This window comes from Bombus vosnesenskii, unplaced genomic scaffold, assembly GCF_011952255.1.
Source record: "Bombus vosnesenskii isolate JDL3184/JDL3185 unplaced genomic scaffold, Bvos_JDL3184-5_v1.1 scf7180000013267, whole genome shotgun sequence".
NCBI lineage: Eukaryota > Metazoa > Arthropoda > Insecta > Hymenoptera > Apidae > Bombus > Bombus vosnesenskii.
Genome location: NW_022882927.1, coordinates 5876570 through 5892860, shown reverse-complemented (window position 1 = coordinate 5892860; position 16291 = coordinate 5876570). Strand labels below are relative to the sequence as shown.

The 16291-nt window shown below is 29.1% G+C and overlaps 5 protein-coding genes across 11 annotated transcripts; 3 read left to right on the top strand and 2 right to left on the bottom strand.

Moving 5' to 3' along the window:
* Positions 1-1016: 1016 nt before the first annotated feature.
* On the bottom strand, positions 1017-9228 carry LOC117230696. Of its 3 annotated transcripts, none has more exons than XM_033488396.1 (5): positions 9007-9228; positions 6998-7110; positions 4279-4316; positions 3134-3382; positions 1017-1537 (listed from the first exon to the last, which is right to left on the bottom strand). In XM_033488396.1, the coding sequence occupies exons 1-5, from the start codon at positions 9090-9092 to the stop codon at positions 1421-1423; spliced, it is 603 nt and encodes a 200-aa protein (XP_033344287.1). In that variant the 5' UTR covers positions 9093-9228; the 3' UTR covers positions 1017-1420. The 3 variants fall into 3 exon arrangements, with proteins under 3 accessions (XP_033344287.1, XP_033344286.1, XP_033344288.1); XM_033488395.1 differs by lacking the exon at positions 9007-9228 and adding an exon at positions 7393-7756; XM_033488397.1 differs by lacking the exons at positions 1017-1537; positions 9007-9228 and adding exons at positions 1741-2500; positions 7393-7736.
* A 113-nt stretch (positions 9229-9341) lies between these two features.
* LOC117230694 (histone RNA hairpin-binding protein) lies at positions 9342-11092 on the top strand. Of its 2 annotated transcripts, none has more exons than XM_033488394.1 (3): positions 9342-9701; positions 9986-10556; positions 10633-11092. In XM_033488394.1, the coding sequence occupies exons 2-3, from the start codon at positions 10021-10023 to the stop codon at positions 10772-10774; spliced, it is 678 nt and encodes a 225-aa protein (XP_033344285.1). In that variant the 5' UTR covers positions 9342-9701; positions 9986-10020; the 3' UTR covers positions 10775-11092. The 2 variants fall into 2 exon arrangements, with proteins under 2 accessions (XP_033344285.1, XP_033344284.1); XM_033488393.1 differs by having other exon boundaries at positions 9367-9901.
* A 22-nt stretch (positions 11093-11114) lies between these two features.
* On the bottom strand, positions 11115-12767 carry LOC117230692. Of its 3 annotated transcripts, none has more exons than XM_033488390.1 (4): positions 12664-12767; positions 12245-12401; positions 11711-11987; positions 11115-11642 (listed from the first exon to the last, which is right to left on the bottom strand). In XM_033488390.1, the coding sequence occupies exons 2-4, from the start codon at positions 12388-12390 to the stop codon at positions 11211-11213; spliced, it is 855 nt and encodes a 284-aa protein (XP_033344281.1). In that variant the 5' UTR covers positions 12391-12401; positions 12664-12767; the 3' UTR covers positions 11115-11210. The 3 variants fall into 3 exon arrangements, with proteins under 3 accessions (XP_033344281.1, XP_033344280.1, XP_033344282.1); XM_033488389.1 differs by having other exon boundaries at positions 12643-12760; XM_033488391.1 differs by having other exon boundaries at positions 12712-12756.
* A 167-nt stretch (positions 12768-12934) lies between these two features.
* On the top strand, positions 12935-14687 carry LOC117230691 (phosphoglycerate mutase 2). Its single transcript, XM_033488388.1, has 3 exons — positions 12935-13158; positions 13693-14190; positions 14267-14687. Exons 1-3 carry the CDS (start codon positions 13059-13061, stop codon positions 14431-14433), a joined length of 765 nt encoding a protein of 254 aa, XP_033344279.1. The 5' UTR covers positions 12935-13058; the 3' UTR covers positions 14434-14687.
* An 87-nt stretch (positions 14688-14774) lies between these two features.
* LOC117230697 (ras-related protein Rab-24-like) lies at positions 14775-16252 on the top strand. Of its 2 annotated transcripts, none has more exons than XM_033488400.1 (4): positions 14775-15218; positions 15597-15685; positions 15749-16019; positions 16092-16252. In XM_033488400.1, exons 1-4 carry the CDS (start codon positions 15105-15107, stop codon positions 16161-16163), a joined length of 546 nt encoding a protein of 181 aa, XP_033344291.1. In that variant the 5' UTR covers positions 14775-15104; the 3' UTR covers positions 16164-16252. The 2 variants fall into 2 exon arrangements, with proteins under 2 accessions (XP_033344291.1, XP_033344290.1); XM_033488399.1 differs by having other exon boundaries at positions 14809-15218; positions 15749-16023.
* Positions 16253-16291: the final 39 nt, after the last annotated feature.

Sequence of the window (16291 nt, the reverse complement as noted above, 5' to 3'; positions counted from 1 at the left end):
CCATGATTCGGATTTAAACTAAACATTGAAATGATGCACTTATGGACTATGGTAAAACGTTATTGTTCAGAGGATGAAGTGCGAAGATGAGTATTTTATATACTGTTCAACTTCGAATGATATCATAAATATGTATTATTACTGAATAACATGCATTTTTTAGGTCACTAATATAACATGTAAATAATATTCTACATAAATAAAATAATTATTAAGACATCATTCGCGCGTAACCTGAATTATAAAAAAAGCTATATTATAATATAATTATAATATATAATTATAAATATAAGCTTTATAATTATAATTATAATTATAAATATAAGCTTTATAATTATAATTATAAATATAATTATAAAGCTTATTGAAAGTTAGTAAATTCGAATATATAAAACTTACGAAATTAAAGATTTAGTACTGTACAAATCACTACAAATATATACAACTCATTTGCAGTAAATAAATAATTGGATTAATTACATTATCTAAACTAACAAAGGAATAAATGCAAATAAGTTGTATGAAATATATTTAATTTTCATTTCTAATTATGTCTCAAAACATATTTATTAATAACTAATTTACCCATAGTTCTTGATGTGAAATATAATTACAGGGCATTGTAATGCTCTTCTGTATTATTTATTACCCAATGCATAGATCGTTGATATTACTTCATGTATAAATCAGAAATTCATTGCACCAGAACAGTATAATTTTTTTATTCTCACTTAGAACGATGAATTTTATGAAGTACATGAAATACTGCTTTTGACAAACATAAAAAAGTTATATTATTTTTAAATTAAATATATTAACAAATTAGTTTATTTGAACAACGTTAAATCGTTAAAAATATAGTTATATATATAATATTAATTGTAATTATTAATTATATACCTTAAATCTCATACTACAAATTATATTACTATATTTAAAAAAGAGGGTCACAAACTGAAAATGTAATATATGAAATTGTTTTTTATTTTACATGTAATAATTTACAAAGTCGAAAATAGTACTCGTTGGTATATATTATTTTCTCGCTTTACAAGCTCTGGCGCATATATTACAAATATATTACAAAAATATGTTAAATAAGCTTTGTACACTTTACAGTGAATAGGAACGTTAAACATTTCAATTAATAATGAGCATGTGTTCTTTTTAACCATCAATCACAAAGTAACTTAAATTATTTACAATTGATATTATGAAAGATTGTATGAATCTTATCACTACGATAAAATCAATTAAGAAAAAGACACACTTCAAGGAAATTAAAAAATTAAATTACAAGTAAATTAAAAAGATGGCTAAAGCAATTAGAATATAGAAAAATATTAAATTGGTATTAGAATATTCGCCAATAATTGCCCTAGAAGAATGCCATTATGTCATATATGATAAATTTTTCTTATTAATCACTATCTTCAATTTGATTCCTTTTCTTATAGATATCTTTATCAAAAGCTAGGAATTTTGTTAAACGTGAACCATTATATGGTGTTTCACTTCCTGGTGGATGTAGTCGCATCTAAAACAGACATGCATTTATAAAAATAATATATGTATATAAAAAAAAAGATTCCAGACTTTTAAATTAATAATTATCTTTTATAATTTGGTCAAACATCATGAATGAAATACTACCTACCACAATATACATGTTTGATGAAGTCTTCAGGTTCGTTTCATGATTGATGAAGTTCAAGAATGAATTAATATTTTGGCAAATAATTTCAGTTAATTAACAAGTTATATTTTCACAAGTACAGATAAACGTAATTTTGTCACATAGAAGATATAAAAGACATTCCAAATTTTTGTCACAATTATAATTTACATTTTATCATAGAATATCCATCTGACAATTTAGACGTGCACAAATGAATCAAACGAAACAAGATGATGCAAAGTTAGTGTGCAATCGGTTATCAAAGTATCAGCCGTCGAAGCTACATTTGAAGAATTAATGATCAATTTGCCCAACTCCTTTGTTAGTTTTATTAATGTTATTACGTAAAAGATATTACAAATTCCGGTCACCAAGCACGGAAACAACAAAATAGCACCGGTAAGATTGGATCTTACAATAAAAAATAGAAAAAGATGAAGCATTAAATATTTTATATCACTTACAATGAAAATTAAAAAAGAAAATTATATAAGAAAGTGAATTCACTATAAATATATATTCTAATATTGTCACGTGGTATGATAACATTTTAAATGTTAACATGAATAATTTAACTAGTTAGTCTACGTTTCCTTCTTAAACTGATCGTATCTATAAACTATTTAATTGGACGTTTGAATTTGGGGAAGAAAAATGTTTTGTAATTATAGGACTGGAGGTTGCAAGCTTGAGCATTAGTGGAGGGACCCATTTGCAAAATTGCACGCATTGCTTGATCGTGCAGCACCAATTTCTCATCTATTTGTCGACGTAGTCATCCACGGTGTTCTCATCTCCCTCTGCTTTGTTTCTGAATCGCTTCTGCAAGAAAACAAAACCGACACCAGTCGCGTTACACGTGATGGACATGATGTTACGTTGATGATGATCGGATGATGCGTGCATCACTAGTAAAACTTAGCTTAGCTTACTTCTTCCGTGTGATTCTCTGAAGTTCAATTGGAAGCATTTTATTTTATTAATTAAATGTAAAATCATTAATAGAGATTCTTTAACATACAAGATAGACGTTAGAGATTATAGATTAAACTAAAGAAGTAAACTTGAATTTTAAAACAGGCCTAAATCAGGCCACATTTGAAATTTTTTTGGAAAACTCCGTTGGAACATAAATTGAAAAGTCTATCTGGAAACTTTCGCACATTAATGTAAGTAACTGTTTCCATTCTCGCGTTTTCGACTTCCAGTTAAACCTCGTTACAGAAAGGTTTAATCGCGTTAACGTAGAACGCGTAAAATGCAGCTGAAGCGCATAAGCTCCTCTTTAACAATTCAATCAAAACATTGCTGTTTCTGTCTTATTCATCTGATTCGTCCCAGCTGGTTGCACTTGAGTACACCTTGTTCTCTGTTCATACGCGTTCCAAGATTTTCCCGAGGTTTGACCGCTTTCGGTGAGAAATTTCGAGGCCCATGACCTCGACGATGACTCACCATAATTCTGTACTTCTCTTTGCACGCGTATTCGGTCTCGTCCACGTCGTTGTAACAGTCGCTCTTGTAATCGGGTGGGATCGGTTTCCCCTCGAATTGGCAAAGCCTTGACAACGGTTTCGCGTTCACGATCATCTTCTGGAAACCAGTCGGTTTCTGTTGCGGGCAGTAGAACACATCTGGAGTATTTTTGTCGAAAACAATGCTCTTCCGCATCATGTCACCAGCCTCCACTGTTAGAAGGATTACCTATTAAGAACAATTTCTTTATTATTCTAATTGTTTTCTAGTTAGAGAATCTTCAATCTCTTTTTTTAATTTTTAAGTAATTATTTTAATTATTGGAATCATTCACGTAAGCTTTCTTTGCAATCATCTAAGAATAATTGATATGTTAAATAGCGATCGAGGAATTTATATTTTTAAATACTTTCGTAAATGAAAATATTACCTATAAACAAAAGTATTTAACAGTGATATGTTGTTAAAATTAAAAAAGCATAATATCTTTTAGAAACTTACTTATGTAACAAAATCTGCTATAATATATATTAGAAGTTCTAGTCATTTAAGTAAGTTACTGAAAAAAATTATGCTTTTCCAAATTATAAAAAGATATTTCAAAATTCTAAGACACATAAACAGAATTACATAAACCTCTATATCTCATTTTTTAGGCATTTTTTTACCAAGTATTTTTACTTTACAAGCTAAAGAAAACATTCCTATTTTAAAGGATCGTTACAGTTTATGTCAATCTTCATCTCATTTGATATGATTCATACGTCATTAACTGCACTTTCCATTTGTGAAAGGATCGATATTCTTCGACTCCGAGTTCGCGAGTTTTACGCAAGAAAGCAAAGTGCGCAATTTGCGTGCGATTTCTTATAAAGTTCAAGTAGAGTTATATAGAATCAATAACAAAAGAAGAAAGAAAATGATACAAAAATAATTCGGGATTCTGTGTAAGCCGTTGAACTTAGGTATGAAAAAAGTAAAGTATAATCTTTCCTCTCACGATGGACGATTTCTCCGATTCATCGGTTCGCCAGCAACGAATTATGTACAATGCATTCGTGATTAGTTCCGGAAGTGTGAAAAGCAGGAAGCATAAGAAACCGTGATATATCTGATATACTTACGGCAAGCATAGCCACCACACTACAAGCGTATGCGATTCCTGAAAAAAGAAAAGGATGATTTTTGTGAAATGAGAAACGTATGAAAAATAACGAAAATGATAAAAAAGTTAAAAATAAGGAAATAAAAATATATACGGATCTTGAGAAGATGAAGAAATATATTGTTCTAGAAAAAAGAAAGAAAGTATGACAATGGGTGTGATTTTTTAAGGAAATAGAATAGTTTGCAATGCCTGAAAGAATTATTATTTTAATAAAATAAATTGATAAGGTGCAATTAATATGCGTTACTTATTAGGGATTATGTGAAATAATAATAAAAATAATATGCGAAACTAACAAGTATATGTAATTTAGAAAAGGGGAGATGAGAGAAAGGAGAACTACTATATATATAACTCCAAACGAAATGAAGAAATGAAAAAGAGATCGGTTCCATACTTAAAAGGCGGGGCACTATTGGGACAGAGCAAAAAGTTTCATTCTGGGCATGGAAACTTACGCAAGTTGGCTTGTGGACATGGTTCATTATTAAATGAACGTAAACGATAAAAACTGGGCCGCGAAGAAAAGGAGTCAATGCCATGCATGTTCATTATACGCTCGACACGATTTTTCTTCTTTCAATTGAATTTACTTGCGGTATTGTCGTTCGACTTTATTAAATTATTAACTGAATTATTGTAACCCATGGCTGCAAAAAAATTTCAAAAAGGAATATCTTCTACACTTATATTTTTGAGATTACAACAACAAAGACTAAAAAGAGAGTTGTTTAATAGTAAATAGTACTTCAATACCAATAGCTTTTCTTTGGATTTTCATACAATGGAAAATAGAAAAGAGAATAAATAAATTATCAATAAAAGAGGAAAGGTAGAATAAAAAGGAAGAAAGAACAACCAATTCGACCAATATGAAAAAAATTCCTTCCAATTCTCTAAAACTCCACTATTCTAAAACCGACATAGGAAATATTTGTTTATTTCTCAAAAATTTGAAGAAGATGATAAAGAAGAGAAACAGAGATACTTGTTTCTCAAAGAAACATCTTCAAGAACACATTTACATTTACATAAAGAGCATAATGATATGAATCAAGAGAAATTGTAATCGTTCTCTTAAACCGATCTTTGCTTTGGATTTATCTTTAATTGTACGTGAGTAATGGGAGGATACAGTCAGACAGACATTATTTTTATCCGTTGGATAATCTACTGTCGATCTAGGCAGCATTCAAGCGCATTTCTGCAAGGACGACGAGGTCGGTATGGTTCCGTGTGGTGCATTCGATCGGCTTGCTCCTGTTTCAAGATACTGATCTCGTTGAACCGATACCCTCCTGACATTTTGTTGACACCATGCGACACTCGTGAATAGAAATAAGAATGATCAATCAAATTACATCCATCCCCTTTTAATTCATCTTATAAATGATGGCATATTTATAAAAATGTTAAAATGCCGTTTATGTAAATCTATAAAGCTAATCTTGGATGAATCGATGTTTCTAGTTATGATGCCTGCAAGTAAAATAAAATTGTGTATATAAAAATGAAAAGTATAAAGATTACTTAACACAGAATATTAATTTAATGGAATTCTATTAACTTAATATATTGATATAATAAAACGTATTGATTTCTAAACATAAAAATAAATTAAGCAGGTTGTTTATATATAAAAATCGAAGAATTAGAATTAAAGAAGGCATATGTGACTTATCTCCCAAACAGCTGATTCCTATTTCCTAATCGTGATGGTATTCTTTTCTAGGTCAATGTTTAACGAGGTGTAAAAGCATAAGAATTGCGAAAGTGATCGCTGACTCATCGTTTGTCAGAAATTAAACACAACTATTATTGATTGTAATTTCTAACGAAAAACGATCCAGACAGTACAGTCTGGAATCTTCAAAGTATGCAACGAGATGCATTTTGATGTAACATTTCCTCCTTGACATTTGTCTATGACATTTAAGATCTAGTTCATTCACCGTAGTAAGCATAAAGTTGCTAATTTGTCCTTCCATAGCGTAGGATTGTATCTTTACTTTTAACTGATCTTCCGCTACCTTAAATATCGCTTAAATTCTTAGAAAAAATAATATACTTATTAATAGTTCAGAAGATAATTACCATAACTGTAAAAATCTCAGTATGGTGATATTTTTAGTGAACGTAAGACTTAAACGACGTACCAAAGCCTTTTAAGTAGCGAATACCATACCGATACCGATCAGTCACATGAGTAATTCTTTAATTATTTTGAACGCAACAATACAATCGTAGATATCTATAATTTCAGATTTAGTCAGTATTTAAATTCATTGAACTTGTAGCTATCCTTTGCACGATTAAGACAGAACCATACAATAGATTCAAAAATTAATATTCAAATCCAGCGTTAGCAGATAAATTTTATAATAAATGTAATTATTATAAAATTTATTATTGATGATACGTCAACATGGAAAATACGCAACATTATTGTTATGTCAGCAAAGACGCATAAGCACAGAGTCTAATGTACTCGTGTGTCTCATCCTGCATACCTAAACGAAGACGCAAGGCATTACTGCGTGGGTTTCACCTTTGATTTATTGCTTTCGCTGCCGAAACAAGCTTCAATACGTTGCAGCGTTTCAGAATCGAGCGCGGCAAGCAGCTTTAAGTTTGTCCGTTTCGAATAAGTTGGCGCAAACAGGATTGAAACTTACCCATGCTGGTGAACGTGTTCTGCACGGGAAAGAGCACCTGTTGATCTACGCGAGACGGCGTCTCTTCGTTGACTGAGATTGCACCGGATTCGCGCTCACCGCAGGCACTCGTACTGAAAGTGAGTGCCGTTACGTTATACAGGATGTATCAAAACCATAGGACTAACAGTATCCACGCAACTATGGAATCTAAACCTCTCACAGAAAGAGCATAAAGAATAAGATATTTTGAATAAAATATGTCTAAAGAAAAACCTTATCTTGGAAAAAATAATCTTCCTTTTACAAGAGAGGTTTAAAATGCAATGACTAATGCCAAGTACTCATTGTTAAGAACATCCTTGTATAGATATATTTTATAATATATAAAATGTATAGAAATGTACAATCGTTACTGTGGTACTGTTGTTTGATAGACAGTTTCGGAGAATTTGATGAGGAATGGAGTGGGTGTTAGGTGGGCAGGAGGCCTCGTCATTTCCATATTCAGGTTCGATAATGTCATCAGTTTCTGGTGGGCTTCATTCTGAGGGTCGAACGTCTTCTAATTAGGAATTCGCAAGAAGTTCGTTGTCGCGCAGAATTTTATTTCACGATCCTTTTAGCATAATATTTGTTCTTTGCGCGTATACAAAATATATCGCATATTTTTCTTTCACACATAGCTTAAAAGTACGAGATATCTCGTACAAAAAGTAAAATTATTATTTCAAATATAATCCGATTAAACTTTATTAGATGGGTACTTAAAATACTGTAAACGAGTTGAAGAAGTTACATAATAGCAGCCTAAAATATGAATAGAACATATTAGATAAATATTCAAATACGTACATACGTATATATAGTAACATCTGTTATCTTATTTCTTGTTATACCAATTCATCAAAATCAATATCTGAGAAATCCAGAAACAAAAGTAATTCTTTATACAAATTAGTTTCAATATCGGCTATGTTCTATCTTTTAATAAACACTTTAGTATTAATATTATCATTGATCTGCATATTATCTTGTTGTTTCTTCTCACTTCTAAATAAAATATATAATCATATCTTTATGATCACAAACAATGTTACTTTCAATATATGTATAAAGAATTCTTATATATATCTTATATATATTATTTGTAAAATAAAATATATGTATTTGGATGAATATCTATAATATTTATATTAGTAAAAACAAATTAATATATACCAAATACTGAAATAAAAGCTCCTTTATATTTGTATCCTTTTTAAATATCATACTTTGCATAAGGAACTGTCTATCTATCTAAGTATTCCTTTTTAGTCTGGAGCTTTAAATTACCTCTGGCCTTTTACCATGCTCAAAATCTTTTGGTGTCTATTAAAAAAAAATAAGAATATTAAACTGTAACTATTACATATAACATAATACATATAAATGATTTCTTGTTTCACAGTATCTCCTTACTTTAATATAAGAAGCAATTGATATTTTTTACCAAGCAACTCTAAGGTGTAATAATATATATACTTGGCTTTTTTGATGTTTGTATTTGAAAATTTCAAATTTAATATAGCCTTATCAAATATTATATGTTTGCTATTAGTCTAGTAAATAAATTTCATAGTGATCCACAATAATATATTATAAAAATAACTATAGTCTAATAGATGAAACCTTTTCATGGACATCTTTAAGAAAAATTTCACTAATTTTAAGACTAGTTGAAATAGTTCTCTTATCTAAATAATAAAATTATAGAATTAAATTATATATAATAATTTGTATAATGATGTTAAAATAAATATTTACATTGTGATTAACTTAGTGTTTTCTGCAGAAATGGTATCTACAATTGCATCTGCTTAAAATTGTGTAATAATATCCGCTTCTGATTAAAATCAAACATCAAAATGATTTGTCTTGTAGAAGCATCAATACTAAAATGAAAATTATATTGTAATCAATATTATAACATGAGTTAAAATAAAGTTTTACTATTTCTACAAGTATAATCATAATATACATAAACATACCCATTCTCTTTCATAAATTCCATTGCAACCTCAAGTACTTCAATCCAACTAAAACAATGGTTTTTACTTTTTAAAGTCATACACATCTTTACAAAATCATTTGGAACCTAAAGATCTGTAAATTCTATACATGTTTTGTAATCTTATTGCATTTGCCTTTTAACCTTAAAAAATGTATAAAAGAATAAAAATTACTATTATTTTTTACATATACTAATGAAGTCTTAGGTAAAAGAACAGGAAAGAAATAAAATTAATTTGTACATTAAAACCAAGTAAGAAACAACAATGACAATATATATAAGCATACTTATTCTGTTTTGATTAAAATTTGATTTATACCCTTTTGCGCGCCCATCAAAGATATTTAGAAACCGATGCGGGGATGCGAACTTGTCAAACAAAAAGCGCTAGATTATCGCCGACATCTTGTAATATTCAATTTTACGAAAACGATAGTGAGTTTAAAATAAAGAAAATGCGATAGAATCTTAGAGCGATATGCATGGAACGATTATTAAGAAATGAAATTTTGGACGATCGTTGCTCTCGTACTCGTAACATATATGTTCTACAAAGATCAACAACGAAAAAAGTTTCAAATCTTTTAACCTAAGTTGAACTTGAAAAGTTGTTTGAGGTGCGCAAATGTTAGATTATCAGAAAAGGCGCGCATTGCAGAATTCGTAACAATTGTAAGAATGAACTTATTTTATAAATTTGTTTAAAATTAAGTGCAATTTCATCGCGTGTTCGAAACTTCGATGTTTAGTGATCACAAAATAATAATTATATTTCACGAATTCTTCTATTTATTACGGAAACGCACAATTAACAATTTCCTTCTATGTTCTAATACAAAAGTTGTTTTATTCATTTAGGTTATTCTTGTTAGGTGAGATACTATTTATTTATTGGTTTTTCTCGTCGGTTTAAGGTTAAACTGTTTATTTGGCTTGACGTTAGTTTTATCTCGTAGATTGTGTTACAAAGCTTTTCTACGATCGAAATAAAATGGAATTAGACATGCATACTTCGTGGACTCAATTAACAGAAGAAGATGATGCTCTTCTTAATGAAGCCATTTGCATGAGTTCACATGAATTGACCAAAATAGTAGACTCTAATAAGGATGCAAAGAGGGAGAATTTTTTAGAAACTAATTCTTGTGCAGCTAAGACACATATTAATAGTGAACAAAAAAAAGAAGAAGATATTAGTTCAAATGTAGAAATTGATAACATGTCTAAGTTCAGAGAAAATCAAAGAAACAATGCAGTCAGTATAAGTTATGAAGATAATGTAAGGAACAAGCAGCATGATGATGGTTTTCGCAAACGAGCTAGGGAAAATCAAATAAATGATGAGGATGCAAAAGTTTCTCGAACTAGACACAATAGTGATTCAAGTTCTACTACTAATTCTTCAGATAGTAATAAGAGACGGGTAGAATATGAAACAGATCCTAAAGTATTAGCTCGTAGACAAAAAGAAATAGATTATGGAAAAAATACTATTGGATATGATAGATACATACAGGCTGTGCCTAAGTAAGAATATTGTTTGTTACGATATGGTCAGAAATATTTATGTTGAAAAATATTACATTGGTTACACATATTTTAGAGAAAAACGTACAAGAGAGCATCCAAGAACACCACCAAAATATATTAAATATAGTAGAAGAGGATGGGATAGCATGGTAAGATTGTGGAGGAAACAACTTCATCAATGGGATCCTCCACAAGATAGCAATAATTCTGATTAAAATAACCTTATGTTACCAACATTTTACTTTATTATGCAAATATATCTTTCTGTGCATCATAGTTCCGTGATTTTTATATCTGTATAAAATTTTATAGAAAGAACAGAATTAGATGAAGTGTAATATAATTCTTGGTATGTTCTTACATATTAATATTTACATGTATTTAAAAGGTTCAATTGCAATACAAAAATGAGAAATAAAAGGTACATGTAACGGATAGTCAAAATATACAAGACTTGACATCACTATATGTGAAGGTTCAAAAATGTGTAAATAGATATTCAGGAAACACTTAGGAATAAAATCCTTTTTAAGAAAAACTATTATCTTCAAAATTTTTTATATGTGTATATTTTACATATATATTCCATACAGAATTAAATATATATTGTCATTATTTACAAATATGCTTTTAAATTATATAAATGAAAGGTCACTTGACACTACATCGAGTTTCTAATTGTCTTAAAATAGTATCAAGTTTTTCATTTGTTTTTTGTTCCATTTCATCAATTTTTTTCATTAATCTTTCTTCCATATCTTCAAATTTCTTATCAATATATGTCATAATATCTATATTATTTGACACAGTGCTATCAATCGCAGATTGTGCCACTTCTTCTTCATTGTTTTTCTGAACACCTTTATTTTTTGATAAATTCAAAATATTCATGTAACATGACTGAACATCACTCGTGATATTGTTCTCTTCATTGTTAAAACTAAGTTTAGTTAAGAAATTTCTTATTATTTCAGGATTAAATATTTCTGTAGAAAAACTCTTAGGTTCATTAATTGACTCTGTTACATAGAGCTTTATACCATATATCCACATAACTGAATTTTTACTTTTTGTTTTTGTAAACTAAAATAGAAATTTTGAATTAAATATACATTTTTGTAAATTAAATCCATTGTATGTATTCTCTATACCTTAATGCTAGCTTCTGTAGCATGTGGAAAAATTGCTGTCTCTGCAAAGTAGACTGAATTGTCTTCAAATTCATCTACAAATTCAGCAAACTTTGTTGTTTCATATTCCCCAAATTGTTTGAAAAATTCTAATACATAAGCTTCAGAAACTACAGCAATCTGGGAAATTCTCTGCCCATTAGTTAATCTTACATCTAGCATACATGGTTCATTGTTGGATTCAATTGGTTGTAAAGATATACATGTACTTAAAGAAACTATGTCTTCGAAGTTAGTTCTATAAAAAAATTCATACTTATTTATAAAAATGTGAATATAAATTAAAATAACAAAGAAATATGGCAAGATCTGATAGTAAATTAGGATATTTATAATACTTTATATTTTCCAGGTTTTATATTACTTTAAATACACAAATCTAGTGTATTTATAAGTAACAAATAAGTATACAGTGTATATAGAGGAATAAGTGTATATATATAATTATTATATGAAAAAAATTAATATATTTTAATATGTAAATATCTGGATTACTTCATAAATTTTAGAGACGAAGCTTCTAATGTGAAAGCATCACGAAGCTGTTTATTATTGCTGATTTTCCAGTTGCACGAGATTTGTAAATAATTCGTATCTAATGACAAGGAAGAATCATCAACTTGCTGATCTGAAAGTTCCATTATATGCAATTCTTTAAACAGAATGAAAATTCTTTAAATAGATTAACATGTATTATCAGCCCAACGATAAGAACTTGTGTTCGTTATTTTCGTAATGTCATTTTAAATTAGATTTCAAATTCGTATTAGTACACTTCATTTTCATGAAGGTTATATTTATGTTTCACTTCATTCGAGCAGAGACTCTCCTTTAGAAAATCTTGCAATTAATTATTAACGTATAAAAACTTTCAATCAGAAATAATTATTTACTTCATATATTTATTAACTAACACTCAAACTGATCGAGTTTTCATACGTGTTGCAGCTAATATAACGTACAATGAGAACTACTTGCAATGGCGCGAAATGTGTTATTACGTGAATAAATGAATGAGGAACAAAGTCAAAATACCAACGGTTGTAAATATATGCCGCTAGTTTAGTTATATTCTTGAATAGAAAAAATTTTTTAGCCGATATAACGAAAGTAAGTGAAAGCATAAACAATAAATGTTAGAATGTATCCATGTAAAATTTTGAATAAAGTGCTTACACGATTAGATGTGACAGGTGGTGGGGACGGGGGCTTTCGATTAAAGCAGTTGTGCAAAGATATTGAACAGAGTAAATCGCCGTTTACGAATCGTCTTTCGTCTTTGCGTGCAGTTAGCTCCTACAATAAAAAAATGTCGAAATATACAATTGTTATGGTACGTCATGGAGAGAGCGAATGGAATAAATTGAATCTATTTTGCGGATGGTATGACGCCGATTTATCCGACAAGGGTAAGTCATTTTTTAAAAGGAAATTCTGAGAATAAACTCCAAGGGCAAAAGGTCAAATATTTCGAATGTGATGTTAACCATGTTTCATTGGTTAAGTTTCTTTATTTTAAAGACGTATATCTATAGAGAAAAAGATAAATTAATGAATAAGTGTCATGATTAGGTAGCGGATATTTATGCAATTATACAAAATCTGGAGATGCAAAAATGCATAGAATACGTATACAGAAGCATAGGATATACCTACAATAGAATACTCATTATAATTTTTAATAATTTTTAATAAGTAAAACTCCAATTTTATTCAACTTTTACCGCTTTAATTATGTCCTTAACAATATAAATTTGCATAAAAATTTGCACCTAAGTCATGATAGTGACATTATCACTAAATTACAGTTATCCATGATTTCAATTATCCTATAAATATGTCACATGGTCAAAAAAATAAAATAATCTATAGTTTATGTAATGAGATGAAATTCATTATTTTCAAAATTATGCTATTGTTTGACATATATATGTTTATTATAGGTAAAACTGAAGCACTTTCAGCTGGAAAAGCAATCAAACAGGCAGGCCTTAAGTTTGATATCGCTCATACATCATTGTTGACAAGAGCTCAAGAAACTTTAAAATCAATTCTTAAAGAAAGTGGTCAAGAAAACATTCCTGTTCAAAAAACATGGCGTTTAAATGAACGTCATTATGGAGGATTGACTGGTATGAATAAAGCAGAAACTGCTGCTAAGTATGGTGAAGAACAAGTTCAAATTTGGAGAAGATCTTTTGATGTACCTCCTCCACCAATGGAATCAGACCACAAGTATTATGAAACAATAGTAAAAGACCCAAGATATGCAGATGGACCAAAACCAGAAGAATTCCCTAAATTTGAATCTTTAAAATTGACAATTGAGAGGACATTGCCATATTGGAATGATACTATTATTCCACAATTGAAGGAAGGGAAAAGGATTATCATTGCTGCTCATGGAAATAGTTTACGTGGCATAGTTAAACACTTAGATCGTCAGTTATTATTTTCTCAAAGCACAACCAATTCTGTTTATTTATTATATTAATAATCATGTGTTTCTTTTTTTAGAAATGAGCAATGATCAAATCATGGGATTAAATTTACCAACTGGTATTCCATTTGTCTATGAATTAGATGAAAACTTCAAGCCTGTTGTATCTATGAAATTCTTAGGTGACGAAGAAACTGTAAAAGCTGCAATGGCTGCAGTTGCTGCACAAGGGAAAGCTAAGTAAAATTAAAGAAATTCATTACAAAATTTATATTATTATATACAAACAGAAGATGCTAATTTTTAGTTTTGGCATTGTTGAAGAATTATTTTATTATTGGAAGATACATTTAAATAAAAATGTTTACAACAGAAGAAAAATAGAAAAATAACATAAGTTTTCACTAATATTACAAGTTTCTATGTGTTGTAATTTATTCAAACAAATATTTATTGAAAATAATTATAAAATTACAAATATAAAATTATTAAAAGATATTAAATGTAATTATTTGTCCTTGAGATCTTACCTAATATTATCATAAATTTATATAAAATACAAATTGAATTTAAAGTAGGTATGATCAGATGTGATATACAATGAGATAGTAAAAATATAAAAGCGCCATCTGTGACAAGTAATAAGTAATAAATGCTTGATAGAGTATTTATTTAGTTACGTATTTATATGCAAGTTTACCAGTTTTTCTTGGAATAGACATTGTACTGAATTCTTGATGACGTCTTTCGTATCAAAGGGCATTGTAGTCACCTTCAGATTTATCTCCTACAAATATTAAACAGTAGTTACTCTTTAATATAAAAAATAAACAATTACTCTAACCTAAATGGTACAAAAAGGACTAGTACTTATTTCGTAGCATTATTACACTGAGGAAGTTTCATTATTTAGGGATGAATCGCGTCGATTTGAAAGTGGTTTTATTGGGTAACTCAGCTGTAGGAAAAACGAGTCTCGTCGAACGTTTCGTAAATGAAAGGTTTAATGAAGGTCTATCTTACCAAAACGTAAGTACAATCACATACAACGTGTATATTATACATTACTTTATATAATGTAATAAATTAAATAAATGTTCGAAATTGTTTTCTTTATCTTTTCTTTAATCATTTAACGTAATATGTAGAACAAATAAGGAAAATTTAGTCTGTATATCCAATTTCTCTAGAGATATCAGATTATAAAGAACTTGTTTCTAGATTCTTGTTTGTCAATTGTACAATTCATATTGGAATGACTTAGGGACTATACTGATTTAGTCTGTCTTGTTCCTCTTAGTCCGCGAAGTGGAAGGAATATTGTAAAATAAAGTTATTAAGATTTGCACTGAGAATCATCTAAGAGATGCGTCACAAAACAAATTAACCCAGTTCCAATTTCCTTAGACTATAGGCGCTGCGTTTGCAGCTAAGCAAATGCAAGTCAATGGGAAAAGGCTTATCATGGGAATATGGGATACAGCAGGCAGTGAGAAGTAAGTAATCTTCAAAAATGAAAAATTCAAGAATGTTGATTGTCATAAATTATATATTTTTAGATATGATGCTATGAGTAGGATATATTACCGTGGTGCGAAGGCTGCTGTTATCTGTTATGATATCACAAAATCAAATACATTTCAAAGAGCAAAATTCTGGATAAGGGAGCTTAGGGAAGTTGAAGAAGGATGTAAAATATACATTTGTGCAACAAAAAATGATATTTTAGAGCATGGTGCAGTTCCATCTCCTAATATAGATGTTGTAAAAACATATACTGCTGGTATTCGAGCTAAATTGTTTATAACATCTAGTAAAACTGGAGAAAATGTTGGTAAGGATATATATTATACACTCTCATTATTGTTATAATGTGTGATATTTATTAAGTTAATTTTGTAGCTGAATTGTTTAATGAAATTGCACAAGATTTTATGTCTGATCCAAATAATGTACAAAAAATTGAAGAGGTAATTGATATAAGTAACGAACCCAAAGTAACATATTGTTGTTAATGAATATAACAAAGTCAGTATTAAAAATTACCATAATTTTCTTATTTATCATATTTTATATTATTTTGTACAAGTGAATATCACGAA

Bases quoted from the DNA above. Each gene is read 5' to 3' on its own strand.
- LOC117230692 (XM_033488390.1), bottom strand. From the start codon at position 12,390: ATGGAACTTTCAGATCAGCAAGTTGATGATTCTTCCTTGTCATTAGAT. The intron at 11,988-12,244 runs GTAATCCAGATA...ATTTTTTTATAG, and splicing joins TCGTCTCTAAAATTTATGAA to AACTAACTTCGAAGACATAG. The intron at 11,643-11,710 runs GTATAGAGAATA...TTTCTATTTTAG, and splicing joins CTACAGAAGCTAGCATTAAG to TTTACAAAAACAAAAAGTAA.
- LOC117230691 (XM_033488388.1), top strand. From the start codon at position 13,059: ATGTCGAAATATACAATTGTTATGGTACGTCATGGAGAGAGCGAATGG. The intron at 13,159-13,692 runs GTAAGTCATTTT...TGTTTATTATAG, and splicing joins CGCCGATTTATCCGACAAGG to GTAAAACTGAAGCACTTTCA. The intron at 14,191-14,266 runs GTCAGTTATTAT...TTCTTTTTTTAG, and splicing joins CATAGTTAAACACTTAGATC to AAATGAGCAATGATCAAATC.
- LOC117230696 (XM_033488395.1), bottom strand. From the start codon at position 7,502: ATGACATTATCGAACCTGAATATGGAAATGACGAGGCCTCCTGCCCAC. The intron at 4,317-6,997 runs GTAAGTTTCAAT...TTCTTTTTTCAG, and splicing joins GAACACGTTCACCAGCATGG to GAATCGCATACGCTTGTAGT. The intron at 3,383-4,278 runs GTAAGTATATCA...TGTTCTTAATAG, and splicing joins GTGTGGTGGCTATGCTTGCC to GTAATCCTTCTAACAGTGGA.
- LOC117230694 (XM_033488394.1), top strand. From the start codon at position 10,021: ATGGAATTAGACATGCATACTTCGTGGACTCAATTAACAGAAGAAGAT. The intron at 10,557-10,632 runs GTAAGAATATTG...CACATATTTTAG, and splicing joins TACATACAGGCTGTGCCTAA to AGAAAAACGTACAAGAGAGC.
- LOC117230697 (XM_033488399.1), top strand. From the start codon at position 15,105: ATGAATCGCGTCGATTTGAAAGTGGTTTTATTGGGTAACTCAGCTGTA. The intron at 15,219-15,596 runs GTAAGTACAATC...CAATTTCCTTAG, and splicing joins AAGGTCTATCTTACCAAAAC to ACTATAGGCGCTGCGTTTGC. The intron at 16,024-16,091 runs GTAAGGATATAT...TTAATTTTGTAG, and splicing joins TAAAACTGGAGAAAATGTTG to CTGAATTGTTTAATGAAATT.